This window comes from Manacus candei, unplaced genomic scaffold, assembly GCF_025592945.1.
Source record: "Manacus candei isolate 608988 ecotype Guabito, Panama unplaced genomic scaffold, ASM2559294v1 h1tg000049l, whole genome shotgun sequence".
In the NCBI taxonomy this organism is placed as follows: Eukaryota; Metazoa; Chordata; class Aves; order Passeriformes; family Pipridae; genus Manacus; species Manacus candei.
In genome coordinates this window covers 10,860,948-10,879,036 of record NW_026138097.1, presented here as the reverse complement: position 1 = coordinate 10,879,036, position 18,089 = coordinate 10,860,948, and the positions used below count along the sequence as shown (strand labels likewise).

The window sequence follows — 18,089 nt, the reverse complement described above, 5'->3', positions numbered from 1 at the left end:
AATTGCTAAAAACCAGTGAGATGCAAAACCCAACTCCCTTTCTCACAGAGATGTCAAAACCAGACATCCTGTCTTTTACCCCAAAAAAAGATAGGAGAATTTAGGTTTCCAAAGTTAAGTATGTCAAACAACTAACTGCCGGACCTACAATTTATCTCATTTTAACTGCTCAATGTCAATAGAAAACATACGGAACCTACTGTGTTCAAGATTAAATTCAATAGTGAGCACTAGGCCATGGCCTTACCCAGTTCAGAGCTTCTTTTAAGACACACCGAAGAAACCAACAGAAATAATGGTTTCTCAGTTAGGACAGTACTTTTAAAAGGTATGTAAAAAGGACAAATTACTTGTTTGGTCATGCCTCTCTTCTCTCCACAAATGAAGCTGCAAACTAATTTGTTCTTGCTTTCATTCAGTGGAAGGCAAAATCTTTGTTTGTTTTTGGAGGCAAAGGAAGCATGGGCAAAAGAATAAGAGGAAATAATGGAACTAGATTCATGAAATGGTTGAAGGGAGGTGGTACAGCTGTTTTGCTGGCACTGCCTAAATTATAGGTAACAATTTTTGACATGGATATAGAAATTGTCCTCATCTGTTGGAGCACTCTGGCACAGACTCAGAAATGACCTGAAGTCAGAGCACTGAGTACCTGTGTGTCCTGCAGCCAGCAGAGAAGATGATCATCCTTCTGTGGTTCCAGCCACATTTTCCAGAGAACATGTATGTGAGGCTCTTGTGCAGCCTTTTATTTCAGGAGGGACAACATTTTGTCTGCTGGAGGTACATTGTAATGGCTTTTGCCATCTCACAATCAGGGTTTCCACCTGCTTCTGAGACATGCCCTCCACCTAATTATTCTCAGTGGTGGTACCAGAGAACTCCCAGGGAAGGATGAGAGATGGGCAGCTCCTGCAGGCACAACAGGTCTTTTCTAGGGAGGCTCTACAGGGTGTGAGTGTTCGCCTGCATCTCATGGACTTGAGCAGCAAGTGAACAACAGTGAATGTGTTTCTGCTGGGTCTTTTGTTGCAAGTCCAAATTCCTTGAATAAAGCTGAGGAAGGGAGAGAGAGACTCAATACTTATCATTTGCTGCCATGTGGTGATGACTGTAACTCAGTGCCTCCACCCCAAATCTTGACTGTTGTTCTAAGCTCACTACCAGACAAAGAGTGATGACATCATACAGTGAATATTAATTGGAGTTTGCAGATAGAGGGGAGTAAATAGGGCATGGAAAGTGACTGGAAATTAATTGAATGACAGTCCTTCTGCTGTTTACACAGAAGTTACTGCATGGCTTGTACCTACGAAAGACTCGGAACACCCTAGTGTTACAAAAGGCACGTGCTTGTCAGCAAGCAGCACTTAGATTCGTATTTTGGACCTCCCTCTAAAAAGGCAAAGATATGCTCTGTGTAGTGTATTTCTATTCTTGTGATGCTTTTAGTGCAGCTGCCTTAGCAGAGTGCAACTGCAGACCTGCCTAAGGAAGAGTAGGCTCAAATCCCTGTGGGCGTGGGTGTGGAGCGCTTTGGCTTCCACACCCCCTTGTAGAATTGGGTCTCCTATGCCTAGGCACATGTCACTGGAATGAAAAGGAGGCTGTATAAAGAGTTTTGTTTCTCTCTGTGTTGCCTTTCAGAAGTGCACTTGGACCCCCAGAGAACATGGTGCCCCACGGCCGACTGCCAAACGGTGTGCCACATTGCAGCAAGCGAGCCTAGAGCGCCGGTGCCGGTGGAGTGCCCGGCTTGCCAGCTGAGGTTCTGCTCCTCTTGCAAGGAGGCCTGGCACCTGCAGCACCTGTGCCAGGAAAACCAACCTACTCCAGTCCCAACCGAGCAGGGGTAAGAGGGGAGTCCGTGGAGGCCATACATTCTTTTGGTTCTTTTTGTCCCAGTGCCCCTGCTTAATATTTCTAAAATCCCTCCGTAGACAAACCTTAACTCTTACACAGAGTGTAAATTTCATGCGCTGGGGAAAACCTGATTTTAGCTCATTTTGCTTAGGTGCAAATAACCTATTGACAAGCTTGCATAACTCATTAATCTACAGAAAGAAAGCACTTTTGTGCTTAGATTATGTCATGTGTCTGGCCCTCCATCTTTATTTTCAGAATCAGATTTTGTTTAGTTGTGTGTTCAAAGTTTTTGATCATTTTTTGCAAGAACTGAAAGACATAAAATCTAAGCATTCTGCTTGCTGGAGACTTCATTGGGAGTTGCCAGAAAGCTCTTGCTATGATTTTTCTTCTCCAGGTTTGATTGATGGCTTTGGTGGAGTTTAAGCTGATTTTGTTCAGACAGGGACAGTGCTTTGAGTTGCATAATCCTGTCCTGTAAACTGAATTGTGCAAGCTGTCTGTAACAAAGTCCTAAGTTGTAATGCTATAGGTGGTTAATTTGTGGGTGTAGCGAGGGTTGGTTTTCTGTAGCATAAAAGAAGAAGGCAGTGGAGTTTCACTTTTATGTGATATTAATATCTTACACCTAGCAGTGAGTATATGTCAGTGTATGGTACTGAACATAAGAAGCTTCACACCTTTGAGTGCATTAAGACAACAGCACTAGATGCTCTGGAAAATAAGCCCAGTATACTTTAGGCAGTGGAATATCAACAGTAGTTGCATTTAGATTTCACTGTGATGTTTCCTTGCTCTTCTAGATCCCTTATTGGAACAGAGACAGAGGCACCAATTAAGCAGTGCCCAGTTTGTCGGATCTATATTGAGCGAAACGAGGGCTGTGCTCAGATGATGTGCAAGAACTGCAAGCACACGTTTTGCTGGTACTGTCTACAGAATTTGGATGTAAGTGCTGCAGGAAAAATGCCTAGATAAAGAGTAACGGGATTGGGCTTAGTGTGAGGCCCTGTCCAAGCTCTTCATTAATTCCTTGCTGTCCTAGCCAATATCTTGGCTTCCTTCAGCTTCTGACTCAATTTCTTTCTCATCTTTCACCCAGTGCTTTTATTTGTATCAGTATCCTTTTTTTCCCCATGAAGTGTTATAGCCACATCTGTGGGTCCCATGGTAGTTCTTTGAGGGAAATGAGATGGACTGGTTGCTTTCTGGAGGTTCTTTCCAGCAACACCTTGCTCTTGTTCCCTCTTCCAGTAGTTAAAACCCATTTGCTTGAGAGTGAGGGAAATAAGTGTCTTCCACCTGCTTCAACAACAAAGGACACAGCCCGTCCAAAAACTGATATGATACTGGGTGAAGTGGGTTGTTCCTTGGTAGAGTGCTTAAGAGGTCATGGACTGTGTTTGCTGAAGAGACTGGTTGGTTGGGAAGCTTGAGGATAAAAATGTTGGATTATGAGCCTGAATTGTGAAATGCCTGTTGGTTTCTCAAGAGTTGCAAACTAGTCTCAACTCGTGTGGACTTCAAGTTTCCTAGCAGGATTAAGAGTCTCGGAAATAATGTGCTCTTGTATATGGCAGTTTGCCTTTTTGGCACAGACATCACTAATAACTGTGGGAGTGTGAAAGGGACTTTACCAAGCACTTGAAACAAAATGTTATGTGCTGCATGGCTTTTCTTGTCCTCTTTTTTGTAGTGCAACTCCTGTTGCAGCCAGCAAACAAGGAGACTTCCTCATTCTTCATCCTTCCTTTAGTCGTCATGCTAAACAGGTTTCACTTAGTCTTGTGTCCCATTTCCGTGTGGGTGAGCATGCTTTTTCAACGTGAGTCTTCCAGCTTGCTTCAGAGTACATACAGTACAGGGTGATTGCTTAACGCTGTGCTGAAGTGGAAGACTGTCAGATTGTCACAGCTCTGCAGCTACGCCCTTTTTGAGTTTTTGTCAGTTCAAAGAGAGAAAGAGGAAAAGCAACTGTAGTTGTGGGATTCAAATGTGGTTCTTCTAAATGTGCAGGGTTACAGGAACTCGGGGCATAGATGAAGGCAATAGGTGTAAAGGCAGAGAGTAGGGATGAAAACTGAAAGGGGAAGCAGCATCACCTTACAGCACAGCTGGCTAAGGGAGGGTAGTGGAGGGTGTGAGTCACCTTCTGAAAATTTGGTAATTTAGTAAGTCTTAATGAGAAAAGAGAAGGGAAACAGGATTTTTCTACTTTTTAAATTTTCCAGTTAAGTCTAGGAAGAAAATGGCTATGAAGCATAAGTACAGCAGGAGAACAGCAAGCAGAAGCACCTCAGGGAGATGACCCCTCCCTCACCTTGCCAGTTTTCAGAGATATTTGATGTTTTCAGGCCCCTTTATTATCATTAAATTACAGACCAGGTTCTTGTGCAATAGGTGCAACTCAGAGACATATGCTTCTTAAATGGGGGGGAGGAAAGATGCTGGCTGACAGCTGAGGTGCCAAACATACACCAATTTTTGAAACTACGAGAAGTTTGTCTAGGTAATTATTTAGAAGACAGGTGAACTTGTCTGCTGGCAGCTGGCAATTTTAAAGCAGTGTCAGGAAGGTTGTGTTTCCAGTCTGGTCTTGAACCACTCCCTGCAGTACCATAACCTGCTCTTAGAGCTTCTCCTTCTGTTTTTCAGAACGATATCTTCTTACGCCATTATGACAGAGGCCCTTGCAGAAACAAGCTCGGCCACTCACGGGCTTCAGTGATGTGGAACAGAACTCAGGTGTGTTCCTAGCCAGCTGGGCAGAGCTCTCATGCACACATGAAGCAAAGAGATTTTACCCTTCAGGGAAGGACCAAGAGGATTATTTTTGGTTTTTTTCATCTATATTTTTTGTGACCTATGCTATGCTTATGCATGCACATGTGTCCTTTATTTTCCACATTAGCTCAATACCTGTTTTTCACCCTCCTGTCTTTCAGGTTGTGGGGATCCTCGTTGGACTCGGTATCATAGCACTGGTGACCTCTCCCTTGCTACTCGTGGCATCTCCATGCATCATCTGCTGCCTTTGCAAATCTTGCCGGAGCAAAAAGAAAAACCACAGTCCTCCAACAACCTAAAACTCTGTGTCTGTTTGAGTCTGCACCCGTACAGCATATGTATGTGAGAAAGCACACTGGTTGTGTTTTGGTGCCACACCTCCCAAATAATGCTCCTTTTTGTCTGCCAATTCTTGGGATAAGTGCCTATTCTTTACAGGCTATTCTATCACTAACAAATCCGAGTGTGGGAAAGATCTAGATTATTGTGCAGTACGTATGGTGTGGGCTTTTGCTTCCTGAAAAGGAAACCAGGACACCATTCACTAGTTCATACCATAAATATGAGACACCTTCCAAGACTGCTGGAACTTTCCCATTTTCCATCAGCTGCACGTGACTTGATCCTGCAGTGTTACACTGCCTTTGCAGACCCAGTCATTACTGTTGTGCTTTCTGTTGGTTCTTGGTGACACTCAGATTTCTCAGAAAGTTCTGGGTATTTTGCGAAAGAGGGAGAGGGAGAAGCCTGATTAGATTCTTCTGCCTGGTAGCTTGTGTCCTGTTAAAGGTAACAAACCATTAAGAAAAGGGGTTTGGTAGTTCCCTGTCAATTGGCTGCCATGGCATTTCTTTCAGCATTGAAATCAATTTGATTTTTTCTATTGATCTCATTTACAGAAGCAAAAAACCAACAAAACTCTTTCCAGCTAAGGCAGGGTTCTCTTCTGAGAGCCCAGACTACCTTGAGAAAGCTGCTGTTTCTTCCGGTTCCAACACAACATATCTACCATGAAATATGAGGAGTATGCATATTTCCCTGTCATTGGGCATGCCTTTTGTCAGTAACATGGATGTAGCAAACTCAGCAAGAAGCTAATATTTTAAGAGGGGTCATGATACAGTTCCCCTTCAGTGCACAGTGTTGGGATCTTGGTTGTGTGAGCATAGAGTGGCCTCATGGGCATGGATATATGGGGTACATATGTACAATGTATTTTCTGGGCAGTCAGTGTATTTTTTTCCATAGTTTACATGCGGGGTCAGCAAGAACCCTGTTAAAAGTTACTCAGACCAGGCTAAGCCAAGCCCTCCTTTAAGATCTTATGGACCTACTGAAGTGAATACTTGGGAAATGCTGTGTAAATGTGAGTTCCATCCACTGGTGGGTATTTGTTTTGTCCTGCTCAAGGTTAACAATCGTTGTTACCAATATTTTTCAGTGACACTAAATCTGGAAGGCTGTCATTTAACAAACCCTTCATTTTAATTTTGCGCCTCATCACCAAACTGATTCAGACCCTGGTATCAGTTACACTTGTATAAGTTCACTGAAAGAGCTGGAGTTACTCCAGGCTTGCTCAGGAGTAACTGAGATCAGGCTCTGCTCCCTGGAGTTTATTTCCTTATTGGCTGCTGCTCCTCACAACTGGGGCTGGTGGTGCTTTTGTTCTGCACTCCTGCCTGTGCATTTTATATCTGTGGGAACAGATGCGAGTTTGCACTGTGTAATTGGTTGTAACTCCAAACCCCTTTCCTTAAGGGCTGCAAGGTTTAAATGAGATGCTCAGCCTGAGTGTTGTGTTGGGCTCCCACTCTGCCAGGCTGCCCTTCTCCAGGCACACAGTGCAGGTCACCTGAAGAGTGCTGCGAAGAGTGTCTGAGCTGTTGTGCTTGGCTGAGCCCCAGGAACTTTGCCTTCTTGGCAGCTGGAAATGTGACCTTTTTTTTGTTTCACTCTGCTCTCTGGTTACTGTCACAAAAGTGGTAGGTGTTCTTGTTTTAAGAAGAAAGTGTGGTCTGCTGAGCAGACTAGCAAGGACAAAGGCCTTAAATGATGCTGTCTGTTTTCCTTTTTAATTGATTTCTTTTATAAATGCTGTCTGACTTTGCTACCAGTCCTGACTGGAGGGCAGGCAGTGCTCACCAGTGTGAAAGGCTCTATTTATTCTTCCTCCACGGCTTTGAAGGGAAGCACAAAGGTAATCAGTACATTCTAAATAGAGAGTGCAATGCAGACAACTGCCATTTATAATAAATAAAGAATGTTTTCTGTGTGTGTTTTCTTTAAGAGCACTAATGGTAGTGCTTTGGGGTACTTGTGACAGATTATAGAGTGTCCAACCCTTGGCTTTGCACTATTTTTCTACCTATGTTTTTACAGCACTACTGTCATTTCCATTTGATTGATGGACTTGAAGTTGTGAGTCTTACTTTAATGAAGCCTCAAGGACAAAGATGTAGCAGCTGTATGGTCTCTTTAACCATAAGCAGCCTTGCAATGCCCCAATGTCCTCTGCATGTTACAATCTGTGGGTTTTTCATGTTTTGTGACCTTACCCATGACCAACACACCCTCTGCTAGTCCACTTTCTTTCCTTGTCCTCTCCCTCTTTCCTTTGGCCTGTTTTTGCTAAAATGCCTAATGGGACAAAGGTGTCTGGTATTTTTTTCATTTCTGCTGTTGTGTTAATGAACCAGTCAAGTTCTTCCCTCTGTTAAAGAAATGCAACTGAAGGCAGCTGTCTTGCCCAGAATCCAGTAATGGACATGTTTGACCTTTTTTGATTCTTTCCGTGTTTTCTAAAGCTAATGCAGATCTCTCCATAGAGTGGGAATTTGTTTAAACGGTTTGAAGAACAGTATTTCCTAAAAGCATGGCACACACGCCTAGCTGTAAAGCCTGGGAAAACAACACCATTCAGTTTATTTTTAAGTGCTTGATTTAAGTGCATTTAGTTCCCCATCAGGGGCTAATTCCTATGGAGCAGGAGGAAGGTATTCCTTTTCCCTGTGAATGTCTGGTTGCCATTGCCAGTCAGGTGCCTGGTGAGGGTACAAAAAGCAGTCGAAATTCAGTATGCAGGAGTTTACACAACCTGGCAACACAAGCGCCAGTCCAGGCATCTAAGAAATCTGTATGACTGGTAGAAGTGGCACAGACTGTAAATGGAAGTCTTTACACAAAAGCTGGATAAGGAGAGCGTGTACTGCAGGCACACCTTCCTTTGGCTGCCTAAGTGCCGCAAATTGGCCTAGAAATAAGTTCTGGAAATACTTTAGAGGTTAAAAATTGAAGTTTTACAACCATTATTTTCTTTAAAAGGCCATGTCCAGTGCCCTGTATATCCTAGCTTTTTCACTGAGCATGTGCATTAAGTAGACCCTGACCTGGCCAGCACATGAGGACATCCTAACTCTGCCGAGTGGAGCAGTACCTGTGCTGAAGCGCTGGGAACAGTAGAGACTTCTTGCCTTCTTTTCCAGAAGGCAGCTATTTTACACCAGCTGGTCATGCTCACAGAGTTTCCTGAGAATCATTTTAGCAAGAATCTTTGTACAGAGTTGGTTTTTGATTTGTGTCATTTGGGATTTTTAATTTTAAAAGAAACAATAAAGTCACTTTGTAGAAGATTTATTGCAAGCATGACAAATAATACTAATAGAAGTTAGGGAGAAAGAAACAAAAACAGGACTCCAACTACTTGTGACTCTTCTAAATCAATGTCTCTGTAAATCCACCCTGCTGAACTCCATTTTAGTGATGTGGTTGGTGCCTGTCAGTGCCAGGCTTCACTCCCCATCTCTCTTCTTCCCCCCATGGCAGGTGGCTGACATGAGGGTAGCAGCCAGAGGAGAGCTCAGGGCTGTGGCAGTGCAGGGTACCACACAGGAGCACATCGCCCACCCTGCAACCATCACCAGTTTATCCTGGCACCTTTAACCACTGAGAGAGAACTTGAGGGGGTTTAGGCCATTAATGTGACATTGAGAGCATTCACAGATGTCTCTCTTGGAGAACAGAAGTGGCAAGTACTCCATTCCCTCTGAACTAGGAGCATTCACCCCTTATGAAAATTGGACTTTAGATGCCTAAAGCTCAGTTCCTAAAATTAGAGACCAGTGCTAGAAATCTGGATTTTTACTTCACCTGGCCCCGGATCTCCATGGCCACATATTGCACAGTATTTCTCATCAGTAACAGGGTCTGTGTCAAATACATCTGAGGATCCCACTCAGCATCCCAAGTCCTTGTGTTAAAATGAGGATGATGATACCTGTTCCCAAACCCATCTATTCCTAAAAATATTTGTCATGCTATAGCATAAGCACTTCCCTGTAGTATTTATTCTGGAACTATGGGAGGTGGTCAGTTCAGTAAGTGAGGATTTATTATTGCCACATGGGGTTGCCTACCCTAAAGAAGGGCATGAGGGGTAACAGTAATGAATGTTTCTCTTTGCCTAATGGGCATCTTAATGATGCTGAATGCTACGTACTGTTGTCTATCCAGTAGCATGACATAAAGTCCAAAGATAAGTTTAAAATGTACATACATTTTACTTGAATGAACTAAGAGAAACTGGATATTAGTTCCATATTTGCTTGGAAATATACAAGTGGACAGAAATCAACTGCATTTCCACAATGGGACAGTGAAATCAAGTTTTGGCTGTTCTGTTCTCTGGTATCACAGTGGGTGGTTGTGCTGTAGTGCTCGCTGCTTTAAAAATTTGAAATCTGTTTTGCACTGTAATCTCCTTCTCCCAGTCACTCTTTCTCAAACTAATTCCTTTTATGATCATATTTTTCGTCCTCTATCTCAGGCCAAAGATTCTTAGAGTGAAGTTAGTAGATTTCTTTGTATGAGGATAAAAATCTTCCAACAATTTTCTCACAAGTTTTAATAAGAACTTTGATGCTGAGATAACTGAGCAAAGATAGAAATTTCAGACTTGTCTTGTTTAGAAAAACTCATTCAGGCTTAAAAGTTGTCTTGTAAGACCTAGATAAGAACTGCTTTGTTAGAGCTCATAAGTGAAGGAGCCCTACAGCTTTTGAGCTTCACAGGAGAGATGCTTCTATTGTCAGGTAGATTTCTTTGGAAATGTGATGGGAAAAAATTTAAAAATCTACATCCTATATACATATTTTTATTATATAAATCAAAAGAGCTTCTCTTGTATAGATCCACAGCTTGGGGTTTCAAACTCTCTGGGGGCTTTCTAGGATATACTTGTACAGGAAGATAATTTTAAAAATACACTGAAAGAGTCGAACAGAGTGTTCTAGTTATAAACTAACTCTGGTTATAAACTTTCACATATGAGTGTGTGGGATCAGACCCTAACTCATGTGGCTGGCAATAAAGATGTGAAAATTTACCTTTCCTGGAACAGTAAGAGTTTGTTCTTCTGTGGTCTGCTGGAAGATGAACTTACTGCTAAGATTCTGGAAAACTTCAGTCTAATTTTTATTTGTCCTTTAGTTAGTAAAGTAATGAAGTGAGAGCTGAATGGTGTTGCTGAACAGGAAGCCCAAAGGCCTGTTTTGTGTCACTATTCTCAAATTTCTCAGAACCAATGTGTTTTTTTAATTTATTATTATAATTTATGCAATGCATATATAATTTATAATTAGTAATTACAAAATATTGAGGTTGAAATATCATTGCTTTTATCATATGACAGATTTATTTTAGTTGCATTCATACTGGAAGCCTTCCCTGTTCTGATTTCTGTGGAGAAGGTCATGGTGCTCCTGGCAAGGTAAATTCCTATGATTTGGTGCAGTCCACAGTAAATGTTTCCTGCTATTTTGTAGTTATATCAGAGGGATTTTTGTGATCCCTTAATTAATTCTTTGAATTGAGCAAATGCCTATTGTTAGGAAAGGTAGTTTCCTGGCAATGAATTTTATTGACCATCTTGATCTGAGCTATACAAGATGATACTGGTTGACAAAGTCCAGCATCTTTTTAGAGGACATGACCTCATTTGTCTTCATTTTTCCCAAGAGGGTTTCTTTTTTCTTGGATTAAAATTAAGGACTTCAATCATTTGCTTGTGCCTTCTGGATGTCCAAACAGAAGCTGCAGCTTCTGTTGGCCAAGTGCCAGGAGATCCCAGACAGGTTGGACGTGCAGTAAGTTGCTCAAATTTCAGGAAGGTGCCTGAGCTGCCTTTATGGCTTTCTGGGGCCCATGTGGTAGATGTGGTGCACAGGGGGCTCATCCGGGTGAGGCTTTGAGAGCCACCAGTTCTGTAACACGTGTAGTGCTGGGCTGGTGCTGCACCACAACCTTGATGCTGGGCCATCTTCTCATGAGTAAGCGTATCCTGGAGTTTAACCAGGGGCCATATCTCAAGCTGGCCCTTTCCATAGCTACCCACCCACCCCTAAAAGTCCCCAGATTCCACAGCAAATCTCTGTTCCTTTTGTTTTCCAGTCTCTGGTACTGGCTGTTTCAGTTTCACAGAAACTTCAATTCAGATGGGCTATTTGGAGCTCAGCTGGTCTAAGCATTTGCTTTGCCTAATGGGCAAGGCTTGGGAATGAAAAGAAGCAGAACTGTTATTTATGGTGCTGGCATTAGCATCATAGGTACCAAGGGCCACCTCGTGAGAGCTCTTGAGTGCTCCAGCATTGCTTATTTCTCGACAAAGTGTGTGTTTTAAATACATGTGGTTCAAAGTGTTTGAGTCTGATACCAAGGTGCATTTCTGTGCACTGCGGTGAGCTGGCAGTGATCATGGACCCCTCCTCAGTGTCTACGTGTTGTTTCCCTGGTACCTCTTTAGGCTTTCACAATTTGTTTATCAGAGTTTTTTTTCTTCTTTTCCTCCAGGTAATACACTTTCTTCACCACTTTTCTCCTGGTGAAGGGCAAAAGGGTTTGATCTTTGTAAGATTTGTTAAAATATTTTTGTGTTTATAAGAGGAAAGCTGACATGTATAAAGAAATAAGTGCTTTTGTAAATTTTTTTTGTTGTATGATTCAGCATTTAAATGTTTTACAGATGCAATTTTTTGCACTCTATCTGCATATATTCATAAAAATTGTATTTATTTTCTGTCTTTAAGGTTTACTTTGTTTTTTTTCTTCCAATGTTCTAAAATGCAGTATGTGCAACATTAAAAAAATAGTGTAAAGACATTGTCTCATTTTGTTGTAATCTTTAACTGCCTTTAAAAAGATAACTTAGGGAATTTATGGAAAGAATTTGAATACATCAGAGGTGCTTAATGGAAATTTTGAGGATAAAAGAGGGTAGAGGAGATGGGATCAGAATCTTGACTCTTATTTACTTTCACAAGAATAAATGAATTAAAATTCTTTTAAAGAGCATGGGGCAGGCTCTGGGTTAGCTCCTGAGAGCTGCTGCAGCAACGTGCAGGCAGCGGTGGTGTTCCCTGTCTGTAGGTGGGATACAGGACTACTATAAATCTGCTCCACTGCAAAATCTGGTGGAGACCTTGACTAGGGGTGTACCAGGAGCAACTTGGATGAGCTGGAGCTACTCCAGGCGGTAGATGGGGGATGTGTGGCAGGCTGCAGGAAGAAAAGTCTGCTTCTTTCTCTTCCCTTGTTCCCTCAGCCCTGCCTGTCCTTGCAGCAGAATGGGGTCTCCAGCTCTGTGTTTCCAGAGGACCTGAAGGAAGGCTACACCCTGACGTGCAATTTCAGAAATACATGTTCCTTAGTTTTCCCAAACATCCACATCCTGTAGTGCTTATGAGAGACAATCCCAGCTATGTTTTTTGAGCATCACATATTAAAGGGATATTTACTATTAAATATTTCCAGCTTAGCTACAATTATTCAGCACCCGAAGGTAGGATTTTCCAACTGGGTGAGATATCCTACTGAGGGCTTTTCACCTCAATAGATTATCTGAAAGGTTTTGAGTGTATTGCCTCTGAGAATATGTTTTCAGAATGAAGACTGAGGAGAATATCACTGTTGTCACCTACAGCTCAAAATTTTGGTCAGGCATGTACATTTTTTCCCCCGCTGGTTTGTTCAGAATAAATTCAGCACTGATATTCAGCTCGGTTAGGACAGTACTTTTAAAAAGTATGTAAAAAGAACAAATTACTTGTTTGGTCATGCCTCTCTTCTCTCCACAAATGAAGCTGCAAACTAATTTGTTCTTGCTTTCATTCAGTGGAAGGCAAAATCTTTGTTTGTTTTTGGAGGCAAACAAAACATGGGCAAAAGAATAAGAGGAAATAATGCAACTAGATTCATGAAATGGTTGAAGGGAGGTGGTACAGCTGTTTTGCTGGCACTGCCTAAATTATAGGTAACAATTTTTGACATGAATATAGAAATTCTCCTCATCTGTTGGAGCACTCTGGCACAGACTCAGAAATGACCTGAAGTCAGAGCACTGAGTACCTGTGTGTCCTGCAGCCAGCAGAGAAGATGACCATCCTTCTGTGGTTCCAGCCAAATTTTCCAGAGAACATGTATGTGAGGCTCTTGTGCAGCCTTTTATTTCAGGAGGGACAACATTTTGTCTGCTGGAGGTACATTGTAATGGCTTTTGCCATCTCACAGTCAGGGTTTCCACCTGCTTCTGAGACATGCCCTCCACCTAATTATTCGCAGTGGTGGTACCAGAGAACTCCCAGGGAAGGATGAGAGATGGGCAGCTCCTGCAGGCACAACAGGTCTTTTCTAGGGAGGCTCTGCAGGGTGTGAGTGTTCAGCTGCATCTCACGGACTTGAGCAGCAAGTGAACAACAGTGAATGTGTTTCCGCTGGGTCTTTTGTTGCAAGTCCAAATTCCTTGAATAAAGCTGAGGAAGGGAGAGAGAGACTCAATACTTATCATTTGCTGCCATGTGGTGATGACTGTAACTCAGTGCCTCCACCCCAAATCTTGACTGTTGTTCTAAGCTCACTACCAGACAAAGAGTGATGACATCATACAGTGAATATTAATTGGAGTTTGCAGATAGAGGGGAGTAAATAGGGCATGGAAAGTGACTGGAAATTAGTTGAATGACAGACCTTCTGCTGTTTGCACAGAAGTTACTGCATGACTTGTACCTACGAAAGACTCGGAACACCCTAGTGTTACAAAAGGCACATGCTTGTCAGCAAGCAGCACTTAGGTTCATATTTTGGACCTCCCTCTAAAAAGGCAAAGATATGCTCTGTGTAGTGTATTTCTATTCTTGTGATGCTTTTAGTGCAGCTGCCTTAGCAGAGTGCAACTGCAGACCTGCCTGAGGAAGAGTAGGCTCAAATCCCCGTGGGCGTGGGTGTGGAGCGCTTTGGCTTCCACACCCGCTTGTAGAATTGGGTCTCCTATGCCTAGGCACATGTCACTGGAATGAAAAGGAGGCTGTATAAAGAGTTTTGTTTCTCTCTGTGTTGCCTTTCAGAAGTGCACTTGGACCCCCAGAGAACATGGTGCCCCATGGCCGACTGCCAAACGGTGTGCCACATTGCAGCAAGCGAGCCTAGAGCGCCGGTGCCGGTGGAGTGCCCGGCTTGCCAGCTGAGGTTCTGCTCCTCTTGCAAGGAGGCCTGGCACCTGCAGCACCTGTGCCAGGAAAACCAACCTACTCCAGTCCCAACCGAGCAGGGGTAAGAGGGGAGTCCGTGGAGGCCATACATTCTTTTGGTTCTTTTTGTCCCAGTGCCCCTGCTTAATATTTCTAAAATCCCTCCGTAGACAAACCTTAACTCTTACACAGAGTGTAAATTTCATGCGCTGGGGAAAACCTGATTTTAGCTCATTTTGCTTAGGTGCAAATAACCTATTGACAAGCTTGCATAACTCATTAATCTACAGAAAGAAAGCACTTTTGTGCTTAGATTATGTCATGTGTCTGGCCCTCCATCTTTATTTTCAGAATCAGATTTTGTTTAGTTGTGTGTTCAAAGTTTTTGATCATTTTTTGCAAGAACTGAAAGACATAAAATCTAAGCATTCTGCTTGCTGGAGACTTCATTGGATAAGGAGTTGCCAGAAAGCTCTTGCCGTGATTTTTCTTCTCCAGGTTTGATTGATGGCTTTGGTGGAGTTTAAGCTGATTTTGTTCAGACAGGGACAGTGCTTTGAGTTGCATAATCCTGTCCTGTAAACTGAATTGTGCAAGCTGTCTGTAACAAAGTCCTAAGTTGTAATGCTATAGGTAGTTAATTTGTGGATGTAGCGAGGGTTGGTTTTCTGTAGCATAAAAGAAGAAGGCAATGGAGTTCCACTTTTATGTGATATTAATATCTTACACCTAGCAGTGAGTATATGTCAATGTATGGTACTGAACATAAGAAGCTTCACACCTTTGAGTGCATTAAGACAACAGCACTAGATGCTCTGGAAAATAAGCCCAGTATACTTTAGGCAGTGGAATATCAACAGTAATTGCATTTAGATTTCACTGTGATGTTTCCTTGCTCTTCTAGATCCCTTATTGGAGCAGAGACAGAGGCACCAATTAAGCAGTGCCCAGTTTGTCGGATCTATATTGAGCGAAACGAGGGCTGTGCTCAGATGATGTGCAAGAACTGCAAGCACACGTTTTGCTGGTACTGTCTACAGAATTTGGATGTAAGTGCTGCAGGAAAAATGCCTAGATAAAGAGTAACGGGATTGGGCTTAGTGTGAGGCCCTGTCCAAGCTCTTCATTAATTCCTTGCTGTCCTAGCCAATATCTTGGCTTCCTTCAGCTTCTGACTCAATTTCTTTCTCATCTTTCACCCAGTGCTTTTATTTGTATCAGTATCCTTTTTTTCCCCTGAAGTGTTATAGCCACATCTGTGGGTCCCATGCCAGTTCTTTGAGGGAAATGAGATGGACTGGTTGCTTTCTGGAGGTTCCTTTGAGCAACACCTTGCTCTTGTTCCCTCTTCCAGTAGTTAAAACCCATTTGCTTGAGAGTGAGGGAAAATAAGTGTCTTCCACCTGTTTCAACAACAAAGGACACAGCCCGTCCAAAAACTGGTATGATACTGGGTGAAGTGGGTTTTTCCATGGTAGAGTGCTTAAGAGGTCATGGACTGTGTTTGCTGAAGAGACTGGTTGGTTGGGAAGCTTGAGGATAAAAATGTTGGATTATGATCCTGAATTGTGAAATGCCTGTTGGTTTCTCAAGAGTTGCAAACTAGTCTCAACTCGTGTGGACTTCAAGTTTCCTAGCAGGATTAAGAGTCCTGGAAATAATGTGCTCGTGTTTATGGCAGTTTGCCTTTTTGGCACAGACATCACTAATAACTGTGGGAGTGTGAAAGGGACTTTACCAAGCACTTGAAACAAAATGTTATGTGCTGCATGGCTTTTCTTGTCCTCTTTTTTGTCCTGCAACTCCTGTTGCAGCCAGCAAGCAAGGAGACTTCCTCATTCTTCATCCTTCCTTTAGTCGTCATGCTAAACAGGTTTCACTTAGTCTTGTGTCCCATTTCTGTGTGGGTGAGCATGCTTTTTCAACGTGAGTCTTCCAGCTTGCTTCAGAGTACATACAGTACAGGGTGATTGCTTAACACTGTGCTGAAGTGGAAGACTGTCAGATTGTCACAGCTCTGCAGCTACGCCCTTTTTGAGTTTTTGTCAGTTCAAAGAGAGAAAGAGGAAAAGCAACTGTAGTTGTGGGATTCAAATGTGGTTTTTCTAAATGTGCAGGGTTACAGGAACTTGGGGCATAGATGAAGGCAATAGGTGTAAAGGCCGAGAGTAGGGCTGAAAAGTGAAAGGGGAAGCAGCATCACCTTACAGCACAGCTGGCTAAGGGAGGGTAGTGGAGGGTGTGAGTCACCTTCTGAAAATTTGGTAATTTAGTAAGTCTTAATGAGAAAAGAGAAGGGAAAGAGGATTTTTCTACTTTTTAAATTTTCCAGTTAAGTCTAGGAAGAAAATGACTATGAAGCGTAAGTAGAGCAGGAGAACAGCAAGCAGAAGCACCTCAGGGAGATGACCCCTCCCTCACCTTGCCAGTTTTCAGAGATATTTGATGTTTTCAGGCCCCTTTATTATCATTAAATTACAGACCAGGTTCTTGTGCAATAGGTGCAACTCAGAGACATATGCTTTTTAAAAGTGGGGGAGGAAAGATGCTGGCTGACAGCTGAGGTGCCAAACATACACCAATTTTTGAAACTACGAGAAGTTTGTCTAGGTAATTATTTAGAAGACAGGTGAACTTGTCTGCTGGCAGCTGGCAATTTTAAAGCAGTGTCAGGAAGGTTGTGTTTCCAGTCTGGTCTTGAACCACTCCCTGCAGTACCATAACCTGCTCTTAGAGCTTCTCCTTCTGTTTTTCAGAACGATATCTTCTTACGCCATTATGACAGAGGCCCTTGCAGAAACAAGCTCGGCCACTCACGGGCTTCAGTGATGTGGAACAGAACTCAGGTGTGTTCCTAGCCAGCTGGGCAGAGCTCTCATGCACACATGAAGCAAAGAGATTTTACCCTTCAGGGAAGGACCAAGAGGATTATTTTTGGTTTTTTTCATCTATCTTTTTTGTGACCTATGCTATGCTTATGCGTGCACACATGTCCTTTATTTTCCACATTAGCTCAATACCTGTTTTTCACCCTCCTGTCTTTCAGGTTGTGGGGATCCTTGTTGGACTTGGTATCATAGCACTGGTGACCTCTCCCTTGCTGCTCGTGGCATCTCCATGCATCATCTGCTGCCTTTGCAAATCTTGCCGGAGCAAAAAGAAAAACCACAGTCCTCCAACAACCTAAAACTCTGTGTCTGTTTGAGTCTGCACCCGTACAGCATATGTATGTGAGAAAGCACACTGGTTGTATTTTGGTGCCACACCTCCCAAATAATGCTCCTTTTTGTCTGCCAATTCTTGGGATAAGTGCCTATTCTTTACAGGCTATTCTATCACTAACAAATCCGAGTGTGGGAAAGATCTAGATTATTGTGCAGTACGTATGGTGTGGGCTTTTGCTTCCTGAAAAGGAAACCAGGACACCATTCACTAGTTCATACCATAAATATGAGACACCTTCCAAGACTACTGGAACTTTCCCATTTTCCATCAGCTGCACATTACTTGATCCTGCAGCGTTACACTGCCTTTGCAGACCCAGTCATTACTGTTGTGCTTTCTGTTGGTTCTTGGTGACACTCAGATTTCTCAGAAAGTTCTGGGTATTTTGCGAAAGAGGGAGAGGGAAAAGCCTGATTAGATTCTTCTGCCTGGTAGCTTGTGTCCTGTTAAAGGTAACAAACCATTAAGAAAAGGGGTTTGGTAGTTCCCTGTCAATTGGCTGCCATGGCATTTCTTTCAGGATTGAAATCAATAAAGGTAATCAGTAAGTAACCTCTCCCAGCTCTTATCTCTACTCATGAATTCTTAGCTGTTTTTTTTTCTTTCCTCTGTCCAGTTGCATAGGGAGAGTGAGAGAGTGGCTTTAGTGGATACCTGGCATCCGGCCAGGGTCAACCCACTACACTGATTCAG

The 18,089-nt window shown here is 42.8% G+C and overlaps 2 protein-coding genes across 9 annotated transcripts in view; one reads left to right on the top strand and one right to left on the bottom strand.

Annotated features, from left to right (window-relative positions):
* The window catches only part of DEK (DEK proto-oncogene), a 623,200-nt gene that overhangs the window by 104,716 nt on the left and 500,395 nt on the right, over positions 1-18,089 (bottom strand). The window lies entirely within an intron of this gene.
* RNF144B (ring finger protein 144B) overlaps positions 1-18,089 on the top strand; it is a 107,058-nt gene that overhangs the window by 84,783 nt on the left and 4,186 nt on the right. For 5 of the 8 annotated variants that reach the window (XM_051799251.1, XM_051799246.1, XM_051799244.1 and 2 more), the window contains exons 5-8: positions 1,648-1,852; positions 2,670-2,814; positions 4,522-4,611; positions 4,812-7,307. In XM_051799251.1, the coding sequence (XP_051655211.1) occupies positions 1,648-1,852; positions 2,670-2,814; positions 4,522-4,611; positions 4,812-4,952 (581 nt within the window). In that variant the 3' untranslated portion in view covers positions 4,953-7,307. Of the gene's footprint in view, positions 1-1,647; positions 1,853-2,669; positions 2,815-4,521; positions 4,612-4,811; positions 7,308-14,048; positions 14,254-15,075; positions 15,221-16,927; positions 17,018-17,217; positions 17,650-18,089 lie in introns of those variants that run through there. The other 3 variants (XM_051799250.1, XM_051799248.1, XM_051799249.1) reach the window with 3 other exon arrangements.